Source organism: Toxotes jaculatrix, chromosome 20 (genome assembly GCF_017976425.1).
Source record: "Toxotes jaculatrix isolate fToxJac2 chromosome 20, fToxJac2.pri, whole genome shotgun sequence".
Lineage (NCBI taxonomy): Eukaryota > Metazoa > Chordata > Actinopteri > Toxotidae > Toxotes > Toxotes jaculatrix.
The window spans coordinates 283794-299374 of record NC_054413.1 but is presented as its reverse complement, the minus strand read 5'-3'; the positions used below and the strand labels follow the sequence as shown (position 1 = coordinate 299374).

General features: G+C 48.5%; 3 protein-coding genes across 8 annotated transcripts in view; all 3 read right to left on the bottom strand.

Annotated features, from left to right (window-relative positions):
• The window catches only part of kmt2ca (lysine (K)-specific methyltransferase 2Ca), a 52273-nt gene extending 51431 nt beyond the window's left edge, over positions 1-842 (bottom strand). For all 5 annotated transcript variants that reach the window (XM_041065338.1, XM_041065340.1, XM_041065339.1 and 2 more), the window contains exon 1: positions 583-842. The gene's annotated coding sequence lies outside the window, so the exon portion shown is untranslated. The remainder of the gene's footprint in view (positions 1-582) is intronic.
• Positions 843-1784: 942 nt separating this feature from the next.
• xrcc2 (X-ray repair complementing defective repair in Chinese hamster cells 2) lies at positions 1785-5886 on the bottom strand. Its single transcript, XM_041066292.1, has 7 exons — positions 5796-5886; positions 4315-4400; positions 3749-3830; positions 3057-3092; positions 2828-2977; positions 2284-2560; positions 1785-2209 (listed from the first exon to the last, which is right to left on the bottom strand). Exons 1-7 carry the CDS (start codon positions 5884-5886, stop codon positions 1885-1887), a joined length of 1047 nt encoding a protein of 348 aa, XP_040922226.1. The 3' UTR covers positions 1785-1884.
• Positions 5016-14752, bottom strand: actr3b (actin related protein 3B). 2 transcript variants are annotated; one of them, XM_041065348.1, is made up of 13 exons: positions 14682-14752; positions 14486-14641; positions 12983-13038; positions 9540-9664; positions 9242-9352; positions 8629-8724; positions 8420-8527; positions 8186-8329; positions 7767-7940; positions 7455-7547; positions 7203-7328; positions 7009-7092; positions 5016-6892 (listed from the first exon to the last, which is right to left on the bottom strand). In XM_041065348.1, the coding sequence occupies exons 2-13, from the start codon at positions 14527-14529 to the stop codon at positions 6797-6799; spliced, it is 1257 nt and encodes a 418-aa protein (XP_040921282.1). In that variant the 5' UTR covers positions 14530-14641; positions 14682-14752; the 3' UTR covers positions 5016-6796. The 2 variants fall into 2 exon arrangements, with proteins under 2 accessions (XP_040921282.1, XP_040921280.1); XM_041065346.1 differs by having other exon boundaries at positions 14486-14627; positions 14682-14751.
• Positions 14753-15581: the final 829 nt, after the last annotated feature.

Below are 15581 nucleotides of genomic sequence, written 5' to 3'. Positions count from 1 at the left end.
ACTGACGTTTTACAAATAAACGATCAGATCGATAGATGATAACAATAAAACACGCGTGTGCTGACCGCTGTGGATCGGGACGTTACACAGATAAACAGGTGTAAAAGCAGGAGTTTCATTATCATAACTAACTGAACTGGACCATAGCTACGATTATAATACGATAAAGTGCTCAGGTGCAGCTGTTTCCACGCGGATTAAATCACCTATTAGGAGCTCACTCTAAACATTAACCTTCACCTGTTTAACCGAACCATTTAACGCTCGCACTGTACTTATAATAAACAAACTGTGCCCGTTGTTTGAATGAAGCTGAGCTTCAGAAACACAGTAGTTAGCTGTTAGCTTCCTCGGACCGCCCAGTTGACTGATCACCTCTCTGTTAGCATTAGCATTAGCTAGCAGGCTAGCTGTTAGCGCGCAACAGAAACGAGCGCATCCCGGCTCCACGGCGCGCTTATTCATCCCCCAGCACACACTTTAAATCTTAATGCCTGGCGTCAAGTTAACGCAGGAGTCTGACAAAAAACTGAGGAGCAAACCTGCACAGGTGTCGAGAGAAGACAGAAAAAGCGTCCTTACTGATTTGATGCAATTCTCTTTTTCCTCTCCAGCTTTCCAGCCAACTTAAACCGATCTGTTTAAATCCAACAGCGAACTTCTCCGAAAGATAACATCTGTTTCACAAGTCTGGCATGATAAGATTGTCCGGTGAAACATTCCCGTTGACCGTGAAAGGATGAAAATACGGTTTTCAGCTGAAAATTGGCGAAAATTAAAGTTGAAGCGGTCGCTCCGTCATGGAGGCCATGTTTGGGAGCGACCGAAGCACCGCCTGTCAGCGCCAGCAGGAGAAGTAGGTCCCTGAAAACATTTACTACCGCACCGGGGCAGAACCGTTTACCGGGCAGAGTTTATGTTTCACGCACAGATAAAGGCGACGTTCAGCCGGAGTGAGGGTTCAAAGCGTGTAGCTTTGTCCGTGTCTGCGTCACACTCGTTTCATTTGTTTGTGTTGTGTAAAAAGTGTGTCTGACCCCGCGGAGGGATCTGTTAGGGGGCTGCTCTGGTGAAGCGGTCTCTGTCATCAGACCTGAAGTCCCGGACTGGAACTGTGAGGATCAGGACTGCTGCTGCACGTGCCCCAGACAGAGACCAAATAAATAACAAATCATTATTTTATCATTTCATTACTTATAATTAGCGCACAGCCTTTTGACGAGATGTAATGAAGTTGTGAAATAATTCCTACACAGACTCAAGCATCTCTAAAACCACAGGAACTACCCTACAGACCACACGAGCCTCCCAGAGGACCATAAAACAACCTAGAGAACTCCTACAGCCTCAGTGACTGAGAACAGCTTTAAGGACCTCTAGAACATTCTCCACGACAGAATCTCACAGGAATCACCTTGCAGATCTCGTGAACCTCTGAGGTGACCCCTGAACTTATTGAATAACCACTAGAACTTCCACCCTACAACCTCCTCTGTGACCCACTGAACTTCCTGAATGACCACATGGACCACCCTGAGGACCTCTGGAACCTCCTCACTGACCGTTAGACCCACCCTGAGAATACCTAGAAACTTTTGAATCTGAGTAAGTTGTTGTTCTATGGTGAGCCTCCCAAACAGCTTCAGGTAGCTCGGATTTTACTTTTCCTAATTCACAAATGAGAACCAGAATCAGGTATTCACAAACATCAGTGCACAGGTGTAATCAGCTCCACTCAGAACCAGCTGTCCTGCCGCAGTAAAACATGATAAAACAATAACACCTCCTGGATCACAACAAAACTTTATTTAACTCTGACAAATGTATTTATTCGATCCAAACATAAATAACTACACTTTCACTAAAACATCAAAAACCAGAACTTCACTGGTGAAAGGAAGACGAGAAAAACTCCACTCCTCCCTCTGTGACGTAGAAGGAGCTGCTCCTGTAAGCCTTCGTCCCAGAGGAGGAGGAAGAGGAGGTGCAGTGAACGGAGAAGACCTGCTGCATCCTCTGCTCTTTGCTGCCTCCTGCTGCAGAGGCCATGCTGTTTGCAGCCTCCTGCCGGGAGCACAGCAGCCGGTGTGTCACCAGCCGTTGCCAGGAGCGACAGAGGTACGGCCGGTCGGGCTCAGAGGAGGAGGAGGATCCACTGTGGCTCCTCCTGATGGCGTGGCAGGTGGCAAACACAGTGATTCTGTAATCCCTGAAAGGAGGAGCGACAGATTGAGTCAAACATCACAAGCGAACACTAGAACCTCCTACTTGATGACTATCCACCTGAGCAGTCGGCCCAGCAGATCTGAACACTTGCTGAGCTTCTCCTCCTGCTTGGCGAGGCTGGCCCCACCCTCGGAGCGGTCCAGCCAATAGAAAGCGGAGATGCTGTCAACAAGAAGGAGCGCCAGGCCAGGCCGCGACGAGAAGGAGGTTTCCAGGAAGTGGAGGGTGAGGAGGAGCTGGGAGGAGGAGGAGCAGTGGACGACCAGCAGGCGAGAAAGACACGAACGCAACGCTGCCTCATCTGAACCGGCTGAGGGTGAACTGGTAGAGAGAGCTGGACACAGAGAGCATGGGAGGGAGAGAGAGAGATTTACACTGTGGTGTAATTCACTGAAGAACAGACGTGACAGATGGCAGCGCCCCCTAAAGGCTGCTGAGGTCATTACATCCTGAGCAGTCGTGCTAAAGCTTGTCCTGAGTGGGGCGCTGGAGCAGTGTGTCCCACTGCAGCCTGAGAGGGCGCCATGAGAACGAGGAACTCTCCGTTCAATCAGTCGGAACAAAAGATGAACAGCTGTTAGAAAACGTGTAACGAGTTTACCTGCGTTCAGTCTGCTGTCCACGATGCTGACCAGTCGTAACATGTCCAGACTGTAGTCGGTGTCCACGAACACAACGTCCACTTCCAGACCGCCAGCAGCCTTTGGTAACACACAGCGACAGAGCAGGTGGTACAGCAGTTCTGTCTTACCTGAGACACACACACACACACATCAGAGGAGGTTCAGACCAGGTTAAAGGAATAACTGTTAGCTGTGCTGTGAACTCACCTGTTCCCTCTGTCCCATACAGCTCCACCACCTCACCTGAAAGTACAAACACGTGAGCTGATCACCTGGTTCTAAACCCCCCAGGTACTTTCACCTGATGAGTGTGTGTGTGTGTGTCATCATGGCAAGAATGGAGGGAACACAGAGGAGGTTTAACTGCTTTGTTAGATGTGTGTCTCTGTCTCTCTCTGTCTGTCTCTGTCTCTCTGTCTGTCTCTCTCTCTAACCATGATAGCATTAAAACTGTGTATGATCCAAACTTTACAGGTGTGAAATAAAGACAGATTTTGAAGATGGGGGCGTGGTCTGATCCATGAGTACGAGTACTCCTGTAATAACGTGGCACTGAGTCCTGAGTACTCATGGGTCAGAGTCCTCGCAGCTGGAGTGATCCCATCGTAAGATGGTCTGTAGTTGTCCGCTGATTTCTAAGTGGATTTCTGGAAGTTTAATCTGAAGGAACAATGATATCCTCAGGAAGTGAGGTCACGCTGAACCATAGCAACACGTGTTTCAGGTCTGTGTTCAGGTCGGACTCATTCAGGACGAGGACGGTTCTGATGCAAACAGCATCAGTCTTTCTCTAAGTGTGTTCCTCCATGAGCTCTGTGTCACAGAATAAAACCATAGAGGTCACGTGACACGTGGTAAAAGGATCTATCAGCTGAAAGGAAGTGGGCGTGGTCAGTCACCATAGTTGGGTCCACCATCTTCAGGAAACAGACGCGGTTCAATGTCCTTCAGACAGCGACGAGCCTCCAGACGAGCAAACAGCTGCAGAGACACACAGCTCATCACTCTGCTGTTCACACTGTACCAGGACATAGACTGTACCACATCCTGTATATGAACTGTTCAACACAGACTGAACCAGCATGTAGACTGTACAACAACCAACACAGCCCCAATCACCAATCACCAATCATCAATAGTAAGTCCTGCTCCTGGGCCTGGATCTACTATAACTACCATCAGTACCACAGTACCACAGTACTACAGATGGTACTGATGTCTGTATTGATGTCTGTACTGATGTCTGTACTGAAATAAGAGCTGTTCTCTGCCGATGATTAAATATAAAGCCTCTGCTGAGTTGGGGCTTTTAGTTTGAAAACATGCAGCAGTAGTTCCGGTGAGGAATCGGACTCTTAGGTTGAAACGGACAGAAAACACGTGACAGACTGTCCAATAAAACTGCGCGTTAAACAAACTTTCTGATTACTTCATCAAACGGAACGGAACGTGCTCGTTTTCAGACCTGAGCGCCGCTTTCACTCATTTCAGCACGAACTTCATCCTCTCCTCCTGAACTCCGCCGCCTCCGTCTGAACTCACTTCCTGCTCCTGCCGTTTTACCGTAAAGGACGGAGAGTGACACGTTACCGTAACGGCAGCGGAACACGCGCCACCTGTTTTATTTCTGCCTGCCTTTTATATTGAAGCTGTTTTAATGAGCCTGATTCCTCAGGAAACACACACACACACACACACACACACACTCACACACACACTCACACACACTCACACACACACACACTCACACACACACTCACACACTCACACACACACTCACACACACACACACACTCACACACACTCTCTCCCTTCGCTCTCAAACAGCTGCAGCTCCTCTGGATTCCTCTGAGGCTCTGATCCATGTTGACATGATTCATCCCATCATTCATGCTGATCTGGACACATGGACACATGGACACATGGGACCATAGACTTTTTAGGGGTACTGCTGCCACCTTCTGCATCAGAGTGTGAACTGCAGAATCTGAATCTCAGTGTGTTGATCATCATGCTCGTATGCACAGACTGAGCTTCAGCAGATCTACAACACGTTCGTACTCAGTGAACGTGCATCATGAACCGAAGGTTTCCATGATCACCTGGAAGAAGAGAGCAGAGACGCCGTGGGAGGTGCACTGTTTATTGACAGCAGCTCAGTATCAAACCACAGAGCGTTCACATTCGTCCAATCAGCTCCGTGTGGGCGTCGCCAAAAACAAAGTCACTCAGCAGTCCTCAGCTGCTCAGAGACCAGAGGCTCAGGTCCAAACCACAACATCACGTCTGATCAGTCAGCTGTTAGTGTGATAATCAATACACCTGACAGCTGCTTATCATGAACACCTGTGGAAACCTGCAGGGCTGAGAGACAACGCAGAGACACGTGAAACGGAAAACCAACAAATCAAGTCAGCACCAGTACAGATGCTGTACCTACTGACTGAAGCACTCTCTGTGAATTAGTTTCACGTGATTGTACCTGAACACACCAGAGTCCAGCTGAAGGTGCTGTGCTACGCTTTGGTCTGTTCCTGGATCAGTTTCATACCTGTCTCAGCACACAGCATTTAGAAATGTGTGTGTGTGTGAGAGAGAGAGTTTATCAGTCATGTGTTAGTTCTGTGATCTCATTCACTCTTTTTCTTTACAAATATAAACAGAGTGCAGGAGTTTCTGATGGTGAAGGACACACACACACACACACACACAGGTTATGATTCAGAGTCACATCAGTCACTTGTAGAAATTAATTAGACTCAAAATATTAAAAATAAAGCCATTAACTATGAGGAGGCTTATTCCTGCAGTTGGGTCTGAAGTGACTCTGAGCGGCGTGTGAAGGAACAGCAGGCTGTTTGTGAGAACAGACGACAAAAAGAAGTAAATACAAACAATAAACAAAGCGCCTGCAGCTGTCAGTGCTGACCTGCTCTCTGCCTTTACCCAGACCAAACTCTGCTGTCCAGCACGGGGACATGAGCTCAGACCGGCTTCTGGCTGTGAAACCTGTCACCTCACACTGAGTCACATTCATGTTTGTTGTCTCTAAAGTAACAAAACAGTCAATGAAGTTACTGAATAAAGTTCTAAATACATTAAATTGACAGATTATATCATAGATTATAATAATTTTCACTCACTTTAACAGTGAGATTGTGCAACATGAAAAACACTGATATTAAAAGACGCTGTCATTCGATTGCTGTTCTTTGTCTTCCTTGTAATCGGGGATGATAATGCTCTAAGTCTAAACTGCAGTTCCCATAATGCTTTGGGGGACATAAACAGGAAGCATCGTGTTGCAGTATCAGCTACAACCTGAACATAAATCACTTTCCATTCAGTCAAACTGTCCCATCAGGCCAAAGAGTTTTAAAATATCAGGCAACGCTCTGAGACGCCTGCAGAGGAAGACGTGACTGGACAGAGATGATCAGGACGGGTCACAGCAGAACTCCAACACTCAACCAAGAACATGCATTCACTCCTGGGCTTTTTGTTGAACTGCTTCACTCAGACATTAAACACCTGTTCTCCATCATTGATCCTGAGCAGGCGTCGGCTCGTATTCAGGTCTGATCACTGTGTGAACTCCGCTCGGATCCGTGCTGCCAACACTTCGACAGCAAACGAATGACAGCACGTGGTTTTCACTGTTTTCTGTCTGTTTGTGCTTCACTTCCTCCAGATGTTCCTGTGCTTGATGAGGCTGAGCTAGCCTGCTAACAGTCTGGTGGCCAAGTGAGCTAAAAACTGAATGGGGCAAGAGACTAACAGGTTATTGGCTAAGTGGCTGGTGGCTAGCAGATAGCAGGTAAACAGTCCAGCAAGCTACAGGACCCACAGGCTAACAGGCTAACAGGCTGACTGGCTGGCTATCTAGTGGGCAGCAGGCTAAAAGGCCGACAGGCTAACAGGTTAGCCGTCTGTAGCTGCTGCCGCCATCAGGACATGATGCCGAAGACGGGGTTGTGTCGACAGATGCTCGGGCCAATCTCATCGTAGTCCTTCTTTGAGTGACACACCTGGAAAAACTCAGGCTACAAACACAACGACGAGTCAGCAACAAACAAACAAACAAACAAAAATTTTGTTAATAATCAAAGAGTAGAGTTTGTCAGTTTGACTCTGTGTGTGTGTGTGTGTCTGTCTTTACCGTGGACGCCAGCATGGAGCCTCCGAACCAGACGGCGTAACGCTGCATGTGATGTGTGACGACCTGAACCTCAATCGGCTTCGGCTGCAGAATCAGTTCATGTACAGGAAGAACCACAGTGGGAATCAGTCCCGGACTCTGTGGACGTGGAGTCCTCCTCCTGTCTGAGTCAAATAAACCAAACTGACACTGACCTTTATCCGTCCCCCACTCAGCTCTTCACTCAGTCTCAGGCGGGCGTCCACCACTCTCTTCAGGTCTCTCTGCAGACGCCGCCCAAAGTCTCTGAACATGGTGGATCCTCCGGACAACACAATGTTCTGCCACGCACACACACACACACCTTTCATTCTAAACACCTGGGGCTCACAGCTCGCTCCAGAGTAAGACATCTGACAACAACAACCATATCTGCGGCCTGTGTGGATAAAACCTACAGGTGTTACCTTATACAGCGGCCTCCTCACATCGATTGGACAGCTCTGAATGACCTCGTCCACCACATCAGAGATGGGCTGCATGAAGTCTGGGTTAGCAAACTGGAAAACACACGTTTACATTTACACACATTTATAGTTTATCCAACAACCTCCAAAAAACACAACCTGTAACCGAACTCTGCCTTTGTCTTTACGTGATGTCATATCCTGTGTGCATCCACTCGGCCTTTACCTTTCAGCTCCTCTTACCTGCTTTACACTACGTGCTGTAACATCAGAGCTGGGAACTTAAAGAGGCTAAAGACTCCGGTGAGGTACCTCAGGGTGGAAGAAGATTTCAGGGCCCAGGAAGCGTTCGTAGCCCACGTCGATGTGGAAGGCGGTCTTACTGACGGCATTCACTCCTCGGTACTGTTTGATCCATTTTCCCGGGTCAGAGTCGTACTTTGTGAACTCCTTCACGATGTCTGGACAGATGTAACAGTACCGCTCCTACACACAGATATACACACCAAAATACACACAAACACACACACACAGAAACTCTGACTCTGTGACTCCGTCTCCTCTGAAGACAAACAGAAAGAGAAAGGAGGAGCAGAAGAGGAGTAAATAAAGAGGAGAGTTGATGAGGAGGAGAAGTGAGGATCAGAGGAGTGAAGGAGTGAGGATCAGAGGAGTGAAGGGGTGAGGATCAGAGGAGTGAAGGGGTGAGGATCAGAGGAGGACGCTGGTACCTTGACGGCCTTGGCGGTCTCCAGGGACTGCTCTGGAGGAATCCCCACCTCTCTGTCTCTGAGCAGCTGCTGGATAAAGAAGGTGATGTCCCGCCCTGCGATGGGGATGTGCTTTATACAGCTGCCAATCACGTAGCCCTCAGCCTGTGACAGACGGTCACACCGACCAATCAGTGAGCAGAGAGGATCCAAACAGCAGCCAGTACAATATAAAATGACATGTGCGTGTCTGACCACAGGGATGGCGTGCGTCACTCCGTCCCCACTGTCGATGACAATCCCAGTCAGAGTCCTCTGTCCGACCTGCCGTGACGTCCACGACGCCGCCAATGCCAGCACCGCCTGATGGAGGCACACACTTTATTTCATGACACTGCATGAACTTCCTCAAGGACCTCTGTGAGTGTCTGTCTGTGTCTCACCTGTCTGTCTGTGTGTCTCACCTGTACTGCAATGTAGAGTCCAGGTATGTTGAATGTCTCAAACATGATCTCAGCCAGGTACTCTCTGTTCTCTGGAGTGTTGAGAGGAGGCTCTGTCTGCACACACACACATTATAACCTCGGACAGAGAATCCTGCTTTCTGATTGGCTGTTTGGTGTCTACGCACTCAGGTCAACAGTGTTATATTAAGCAACAGGTAACCATACCAACAGTAACGATGCTTCGGCACGATACCACTTAATTCACTCAAAAACCCTCAACCACCAACAGTAACTCCTCAAGGACCTCCAAGGACCTCCAAAGCCTCTGAACCTGCTCCAGATACAACCTCAGCGCTGCCTGGAACCTACTCAAGGACCTCTAACACTTCCTTGAGGACGTCTACAGCTTCATCAAGAACCTTTGCAAACTATTCAGTGGTCTCTCTCTCTACAGTGTCCTCAAGGGCCCCTGGAACCTCTACGACCTTCTTTAAAAAATCATGATTAAAAACCGAGTGCTCGTAAAAAATCTCATGTTCACATTTAACTACAGGTAACCATAGCAACGGTTGCCTTCTGTGTACAGTGGATTTGGTTGAAGAGACAGAGTAAACAAACAGTGTCCGTTTACCATGAGGAAGCTGTGGTCCTCAGGTTCAGCTCGAAGGTATTTGAAGATGACCTGCTCCATGAACTTCTCCATCAGATCCCAGTCTTCAACCATCCCATGACGGATCGGCCACTAAACCACAAACACGACGGAGAAGAAGGCCATGAAGACAGAGAAGAAGAACGTGAAGACGGAGAAGAAGAACATGAAGACGGAGAAGAAGATGAGGATGGAAGAGAAAAAGACAAAACTCATCACCAGCAGTTGGATTGTAAAGCCAATGGGCCTCATGAGAGAACAGTCCTTTATTGTCTCCCACCTTGGTTGCGTAGTTCGGTTTGTCTACTGCTTCGTCTCCGATGTAGAAGTCCAGGTCGTCCACTCCTCGTACAAGCCTCCTCTGGGCCTGTTCTCCCACGCTGGCTGACTCCTTGATCGCAATGCCTGGTCCGCGTCAGATAGATAGAGAGATAGAGAGATAGAAGGGGCAAGACAAAAAGTGAAAAAAGGAAATTCACACATAAATATAAATTCATATGGCTCAGGTGTTTCATCGATCATAGATTTATTTATTCAGGTACAGAAACCTGATTTACTGACACGTGTTCGTGGGTTAGGGTTCGTGTTCAGTTATTTGCAGATGGTGGCACCATGAGCTGTAACGTCCCCATCTGTCCTCACTGTCCACCATGACAAAGTCAGATAATGTCCACACACTGGTACAAAGTTATTTATAAATGCATGAGTGTGTGAGGGATCTGCTGAGGCTACATATCATCAGAGTCTAAAGTCCGAGGTCCAGAGGATTGGACTGATGGTGTGATGTCTCTGACTGATGGTGTGAGGTCTCTGACTGATGGTGTGAGGTCTCTGACTGATGGTGTGATGTCTCTGACTGATGGTGTGATGTCTCTGACTGATGGTGTGATGTCTCTGGTTGATGGTGTGATGTCTCTGACTGATGGTGTGATGTCTCTGACTGATGGTGTGATGTCTCTGACTGATGGTGTGAGGTCTCTGACTGATGGTGTGATGTCTCTGACTGATGGTGTGGTCTCTGACTGATGGTGTGAGGTCTCTGACTGATGGTGTGGTCTCTGACTGATGGTGTGAGGTCTCTGACTGATGGTGTGATGTCTCTGACTGATGGTGTGATGTCTCTGACTGATGGTGTGATGTCTCTGACTGATGGTGTGATGTCTCTGACTGATGGTGTGAGGTCTCTGACTGATGGTGTGGTCTCTGACTGATGGTGTGATGTCTCTGACTGATGGTGTGATGTCTCTGACTGATGGTGTGATGTCTCTGACTGATGGTGTGAGGTCTCTGACTGATGGTGTGAGGTCTCTGGCTGATGGTGTGATGTCTCTGGCTGATGGTGTGATGTCTCTGACTGATGGTGTGATGTCTCTGACTGATGGTGTGATGTCACTGACTGATGGTGTGAGGTCTCTGACTGATGGTGTGATGTCTCTGACTGATGGTGTGATGTCTCTGACTGATGGTGTGATGTCTCTGACTGATGGTGTGAGGTCTCTGACTGATACATTCTACACCCGCTTTGAGACCTCCACCGCCCACACAGAGAGGAGGCCCACAGACTCTCAGACCACTACACCCCCCTCACCCCCACCAGTCGTCTCATCAGCCCAGGTACACAAAGCCCTGAGGAGGATCAACCCCCGCAAGGCGGCAGGACCAGACAACATTCCTGGACGAGCCCTCAGAGCATGTGCCAACGAGCTGACAGACGTTCTCACCTCCATATTCAATCTCTCCCTCAGCCAGAGAACTGTTCCCTCCTGCTTCAAGACCACTACCATTGTCCCCCTCCCCAAGAAGAGCCCCCCCACCTGCCTGAATGACTACAGGCCAGTAGCACTCACTCCAATCATTATGAAGTGCTTTGAGAGAGTGGTGCTGCCCCACATTCAGAGCAGCGTCCCGGCCACACTGGACCCCCTGCAGTACGCCTACCGGTCCAACAGGTCCACCTCAGATGCTATCGCCGCAGCACTGCACATCTCCCTCTCACACCTGGAGAATAAGGACTCCTACATCAGGATGCTCTTTATTGACTACAGTTCCGCATTCAACACGGTCATTCCCCACAAGCTCACACACAAACTGTTCTCCCTTGGACTACACCCCTTCATCTGTGACTGGCTCCTGGACTTTCTGACTGGCAGGCCTCAGTCTGTCAGAATAGGGAAAAAGACTTCAGCCAGCATCATCACAAACATCGGCACACCACAGGGCTGTGTCCTCAGTCCCATCCTCTACACCCTGTTCACCCACGACTGTGTGGCCTCTCACAAGGACAACATCATCCTGAAGTTTGCGGACGACACCGCCGTGATAGGACGCATCACTGGCGGGAACGAGGCAGCCTACAGGAGGGAGGTGGCCACTCTGGTGACATGGTGTGAGGACAACAACCTCACCCTCAACACAGACAAGACCAAGGAGATGATAGTGGACATGAGGAAGGAGAGGAGCCCTCATCAGCCACTACTTATCCGGGGTCTGGAAGTGGAGAGGGTGAGCAGCTTTAAATACTTGGGGGTCCACCTCAGCCACGACCTCACCTGGACACTCAACACCACACAGCTGGTGAAGAAAGCTCAGCAGCGGCTGTACTTCCTGAGGAGGCTGAGGAAGTTTGGCATGTCACCAAAGATCCTCAGGAACTTCTATAGCTGCGTTGTTGAGTCCATCTTGACCAGCTGCATCACTGTGTGGCACGGCAGCTCCACTGCCATGGACCGCAAACGCCTGCAGAGAGTGGTGAAGACTGCGTCTAAGATCACCAGGACTCCTCTGCCCTCTCTGCAGAGCATCTACCAGCGCAGAGTCCACAGGAGAGCTGCCTCCATCATCAAGGACCCCACCCACCCACAACAAGGTCTGTTCACTCTCCTCCCTTCAGGCCGGAGGTACAGGAGTGTGAAGTGCAGGACCACCAGACTTAAAAACTCTTTCTTCCCGTCTGCCATCAGACTCCTCAACAGCTGACAGGAGTCTGTAACAACAGGCTGCAACTTTTGCACATACTGACTGTTATTATTTATTACTGTTCTGCACCTTAATAACTGCACACATACTGCACTGTTCACATAACAGTTCTTTTGCACAGTCTTCACTCTCAGCTGAATTTGCACAACAGCTGATTTGTATATATCAGTACAGTTTATATTTTGTGTAACTTTTTTTTTTTTTTTTTCACTTATGCTCTTATTAATATTTTGTAAATACTATTATCTATTTTATTTACTTACAACGTTTTGTATGGCATTCTGGGTGAAGAGCAAAGTAAGAATTTCATTGTACAGGGAAACCTGTTTCCTTACTGTGCAAATGACAATAAACCCTTTGAATCTTGAATCTTGAATTGATGGTGTGAGGTCTCTGGCTGATGGTGTGATGTCTCTGACTGATGGTGTGAGGTCTCTGACTGATGGTGTGATGTCTCTGACTGATGGTGTGAGGTCTCTGACTGATGGTGTGAGGTCTCTGACTGATGGTGTGATGTCTCTGACTGATGGTGTGAGGTCTCTGACTGATGGTGTGAGGTCTCTGACTGATGGTGTGAGGTCTCTGACTGATGGTGTGATGTCTCTGACTGATGGTGTGATGTCTCTGACTGATGGTGTGATGTCACTGACTGATGGTGTGGTCTCTGGCTGATGGTGTGATGTCTCTGACTGATGGTGTGAGGTCTCTGACTGAGTTGCTGTTGTAGTGACTGTGCGTGGTGCTTACACGAGGGCATGATGAACTGTGGCTCTGTATTTCCAGCGTAGCCGATCTTTGTGTACCTGCAGTCAGACAGAAAAAACTCTGTTAGCAAACCGTGCAGCCGGCGTCCAGGGAGGATCCCAACATCTGCCTCTGAGGAACGTTCACGACAGATTAGTTTCTCATTTCACTCAGGAACATTTATCCAAGCTCTGACTAAGGATCATTCACCTGACACAGGCAGAGTTTCTAACTGAGGCTTTGGCATCAGCAGTAAATGATCCACACACTGTCTTTGGTCTTTTTCATGTGATGATTTTCATTTGGATTATTTGAGTGATCTTAATTTATTTTGAATACTGAGGTTTGAAAAGTTGATCAGACAAAACAACCAATGAGTCAATTGATCAAGAAAATCTGCATATTAATCAATAATGAAAACAATCATTAGCTGCCCCCTACAGTAAAAAGTAGCTAGCTCCACCTGAAACACTGAAGCACTCTACTTCAGTACAGTGAGTGCAGTGGGTGCAGTGGGTGCAGTGAGTGCAGTGGGTGCAGTGAGTGCAGTGAGTGCAGTGGGTACAGTGGGTACAGTGGGTGCAGTGAGTGCAGTGAGTGCAGTGAGTGCAGTGGGTGCAGTGGGTACAGTGGGTGCAGTGAGACTGTCACAGGCTGGTTCAGAAATCTGTGAGCTCTTCCTCTTCTTTCTCTGACTAATGTAAGTGATGAAGTCATGTGACTGGGCAGCAGGGGGACTCAGTGAAGTCTGCACCAGAGAAATATGATGTCCTGATTGTCCAGTGTCCCTGCCACCTTCCTCCATATCTGTCCTCTCTGTCTCCTGACTGCAACTTTTCCTCTTCAGCGTGAATGTGCTGGTTTCTTGTCCCTGTCCTGATACATGAGCAGCTCGAGGAGGTTTCCTGCTGCTGACAGTCTGATGGGCCGAGTGCAGCAGCTGTCCTACATTCACACATCCAGACCAGAATAGACTGATCACAGATCTGTGGGTGGGGACTCACACAACATGTGCTCCAGACAGCAACTGTTCAAATCCTGATAGTGTCCATCACACACAGCGGGGCATGATTCACATATGGAAACACCTGGAAGGAAACAGGAACAGACTGCAGCTGCAGAATCAGCTGCAGTCTGTGTTTCACGACGTAAAGACGTAACGTTACCATGATTTAAACAGTCAGAGGAGCGCTGAGTGCACGGAAACACCATGTGAATATTCACTGGTTTCCCATCATCTTTGTTTACAGGACACAGTCCAGAACAAGACCTGGACCACAGGACGGAGGACCTGATGGACAGACCCACAGGGTTCTGGGTCCAGTCTTATCCCATAATATCCCATCATAAATGAATCAGTCAGGTCTGTTATTATCATACTAATCTATCCTGAAACAACACACACACACACACACACATAGATCCTGCTCTCGACAAACATGATGTTCATAAAAACACGTATGACGTCACAGTCTTTACTCTGTGTGTGTGTGTGCGCGTGCTCACCCGGTCCCGCAGTCTATCACGCACGGAGGCAGCTGCAGGGACATGTTGTGGTTCAGGTCCGGCTCAGAGTCAGGTCCGGTCGGTGGTCGGTTGTTGTCACCGGGTCGGTGCAGAGAGCGGAGAGCGCGAGAGAGAGAGAGAGAGAGAGAGAGAGAGAGAGAGAGAGAGAGAGAGAGAGAGAGAGAGAGAGAGAGAGTGAAATGTAATACCTGTGTGATGGACCGTCCTCTCTCTCTCTCTCTCTCTGTCTGTCTCTATGTCTCTCGCCCCCCCCCCGACAGAGCAGTTCCGGGTCGGAGGGAAAGATGGAGAAAATAGAAACACATCTGACACGGCCCCGGTAACCGGAGAGAGGAGTGTGTGTGTGTGTGTGTGTGTGTGTGTGTGTGTGTGTGTGTGTGTGCTGCATTCACGTGATTTCAGCTGCACCGTAAACACCTCTGCGTGTGACACACACACACACACACACACACTCAGTAAACACAGTAGCTGCATTGTGTCAGCAGCAGCTGCTCAGGCCGCTGTCTGACAGCAGGATGTTACAAACACACTAACATGTACCTGCTGCACAACCACACTGCAGCTACACACCTGCAGTCCGTCCGCTGAGCAGCTGATCCGACAGGTGGCAGCAAACACACAACTTCAACTCAGACTGACGCTTTTTTCCTTCTAAACAAACTTTATGTGTCACGGAGTGTGTAACAAACACACAGCTGGAGGACGAACACACAAACTCTGCATCACTGGACCTGAAGCAGCACGGACACAAAAACAAGTGATGATGAGAATGTTCACAAGGAGGAAGACGACAAGTACTGCGATACTCCAACTGTACTCCAACTGTACTCCAACTGTCTCTACAAATATATCTGCCATTAATACTTCTACTGTCACCACCACCATCAAAAGTATTAATACTCATTAAAATAACAAACATTAATATGAGCTACTTAGCGCTTCTATTACTAATGATACCACCACAGAGGTACAAGGTACTAACAATAAACACAACTCAGGGTAATGAGGTGAGAGCATGAATGAGATGCAGAGAGAGGAAGTGAACAAGTTATTCACACTGAGGAGCGGGGACAGA